This window comes from Euphorbia lathyris, chromosome 2 (assembly GCF_963576675.1).
Source record: "Euphorbia lathyris chromosome 2, ddEupLath1.1, whole genome shotgun sequence".
Classification (NCBI taxonomy): Eukaryota; Viridiplantae; Streptophyta; class Magnoliopsida; order Malpighiales; family Euphorbiaceae; genus Euphorbia; species Euphorbia lathyris.
In genome coordinates this window covers 137244079-137246974 of record NC_088911.1, presented here as the reverse complement: position 1 = coordinate 137246974, position 2896 = coordinate 137244079, and the positions used below count along the sequence as shown (strand labels likewise).

At 29.0% G+C, this 2896-nt stretch overlaps 1 protein-coding gene across 1 annotated transcript; it reads right to left on the bottom strand.

Moving 5' to 3' along the window:
- Positions 1 to 2090: 2090 nt before the first annotated feature.
- LOC136217132 (dirigent protein 11-like) lies at positions 2091 to 2627 on the bottom strand (the record flags this gene model as incomplete). Its single annotated transcript, XM_066003716.1, has 1 exon — positions 2091 to 2627. A coding segment is annotated over one exon (537 nt), but the record flags the coding sequence as incomplete, so codon positions are not given.
- Between the last annotated feature and the right edge of the window lie 269 nt (positions 2628 to 2896).

Here is a 2896-nt window from a genome sequence, read left to right as displayed (position 1 = left end):
TAACTATGGTTTTTGGAATACCGAAGTAGAAAACCGATAATTTTAAAATAAAGACTATACATTAGTCCATTAATTTCAATTACAGGAATATTCACAATTAACCTCTTTTATGTTTGGTTTTACAGTTTTTCGGTTTTTTTATGTACTATCCTAACGAAAATAAATATCAATTCCTGGTATTCCATAGGAATATTAATTTGTTAGTGTTACCAGACCTGGATCGGAAACTGAACAAACCTCTAGTTTAAATCATGTTGGAATTTTAAAATGAAATAGTTCAACAATGAACCCATAACTCACAGTCCAAATGAGAACCATAGTGACTCACGTTTTTATTTTTTCTGCTGAGATTTTTTTTCTTCTTTTAGTAAATTTTGCGCCCACTCTAAAACCTGAATTTTGTAATTAATGGTTGAGATGCACCGAACTCCACCAACTCTAGAGGATTTGAACTCTAGAGTTCAAATCCTCTAGAGTGGGTGGAGTTCGGCGCATCTCAACCATTAATTACAAAATGAATGGATGAGATTTGATTGATCAATAAATGACTAATTAAATATTAAAATTTATCAATCAAATCTCATCCATTAATGTTGCAATTAATGATTGAGATTACAACTCCACCAACTCTAGAGGCTTTTCAACTCTAGAGGATCCTTATACGGGAAATTTACATAGAAACTTACTTTTGAAAACTTATTAATAATTATGTTAAGTCATAATTTAAAATTATGTCAAATTATTCATTATTTTAATATATTTTAAGGATTAGAATTTATAAATTAGGGGTCTAGTATATATTATCTAGGGTTTATGATTTATAAATTAAAGTTTAGAATTTTTAAATTAAAATGTGAAAATATATTTTATTTATTATATATAGAAAATAGTAATATATTAAGAATTAATTTTGATAAATATGAAAATATATATTACATTAGTATGAAAATATATTTATTTATACAAGCTGATTACAAATGTAGTCCATTCAAGGTATTGGGCTTACTTGTTTTTTAGCTCAAAAGAAAAATGTTTGAAGCCCTGAGCCCATTAAAGCCCAACCAGAACATATTCCAAGTACCAAATTAGAAAGAGTTTTACTTTTTTTCTTTCTTTTTTTATTCTTAAAAAAGAATGTTAATCTATACAGAGTATTGAAAAATCTAATTTTGAATGGAATTCAATTTAATTCAATCAAATTTTTATGTTTGGAAGATTTTTTTTTGAAATTGTATTATTATATATAAATAAAGAAAGAAACTGAGAAATATAGGTATTAAATGTAGATTTGTTCACGGATCCGGGTGCGCAACCAGACCGTGTCCCTTATGTAGGATTTGGACAAGAAAATTGACTTTCTATCCAACCCATCCTATTAATATTAATTAATGAATTTATATATTAAATATTTATTGCTAAGTGAACAATTAATATATAGAATGTTTGATTAAGTTTGAAAAAGTGTTTATAGCTATGCTAACATATTATCGACTTGGTTGAGCTCAGATCTTAGATTCTTGAAATCACATCGAATATCTGAACAAAAAAAATTCGAATTAGATTAAAACCATTGACTTTCTATTTAGAACTGAACCGAATTGTACTATTGGAATTACATTAGGTAGATACAATTCATAGATTTTCAAATTCCTGCTATTATTGAATAAATATGTCGAAGATTCTTAAACTATATAGAATACCCAAATAAAAAGTTTCAAAACCGAATTTAACCATATGCTGGAATCGGACCGAATACTCAAATGAAAAAATCCAAAACCATATTGAATCGTTGACTTTTTTTTCTTAGGACCAAATCGAACCGAATTGTACCATTAATTCTCATCAGGTACAATGAATATTTTCAAATCTCCAAATTAAACCGAACTAATCTCACCCTAACCGTAAAAAAAATAACAATAAACAAATCTTTAATTAGGAGTGGTAGTTTCTGACCGAAAACATGATTTACAGAGACAACCCGACTGATAGGAAAATCATTTTTCTAGCATTTATAACATATATAACCATATGGAACATATAAATGAGATAACACAATATTGACACGAAACACGAAATTGGCACCTCCAACTTTAATAATGCTTAACTGTTATATTAAGTTTCATAATCCCTCTTAAATTAACAACATCTAAAAACACAGTTTCCATAATCCCATACCCCTTAATAAATCTAAAAAACCCAGTCCCAGAAACAACCCCAAACTCCCTCTCTTTCATTGAAAACAAATCAGGTCCTTGAATTTCCAAACTACTTCCTTTATAGTCCCCACAACTGAAAATAACAGAAAAAACCATATACAATCCTTTCCCATCTATTTGGGAATTTATATAACTACCTTGAGCTCTTCCAATTTCTTTGGAATCAATCGTGGGTCCCTCCGTAACTGGATCATCAACAACCGCAACTGTCCCGAATTTCATTATGTGAAACTCGGGCCCACTTTTTCCGGCGACAGTGACCGCGGAGGCGTCTTGGCCAGTGAAATAGTCGTGGACATAGACTACGAGGTTTGTTTGGTTCGGCTGTTGTTGTTGGAAAAAAGCTATGTAGAGAAGAAATAAATTTGTGAGGAAGAAGAGGAAATTTTTGGACATGATTAAAATTGGAGATTAGATTAGAGAAATTGGGTTTAATTAATTTAAGGTTTGATTAAGGGAATATGCTTACAAAGAGATTAAGATGAAAAATGACAAAGTGATTTGCCATTTTTTTTTAATTATTTAATCTTCATAGTGGTTAGTAAAGCCAAGTTGGTTTTAATTTGTATTTATGATTTGGCTTGTTATGGGATGGGATAAAATGAAAAAAATAAAATAAATAAATTATCTTTAAATTTTTTTTTTATCTTTAACGTATTAGTAAAGAACAAATTTACCTT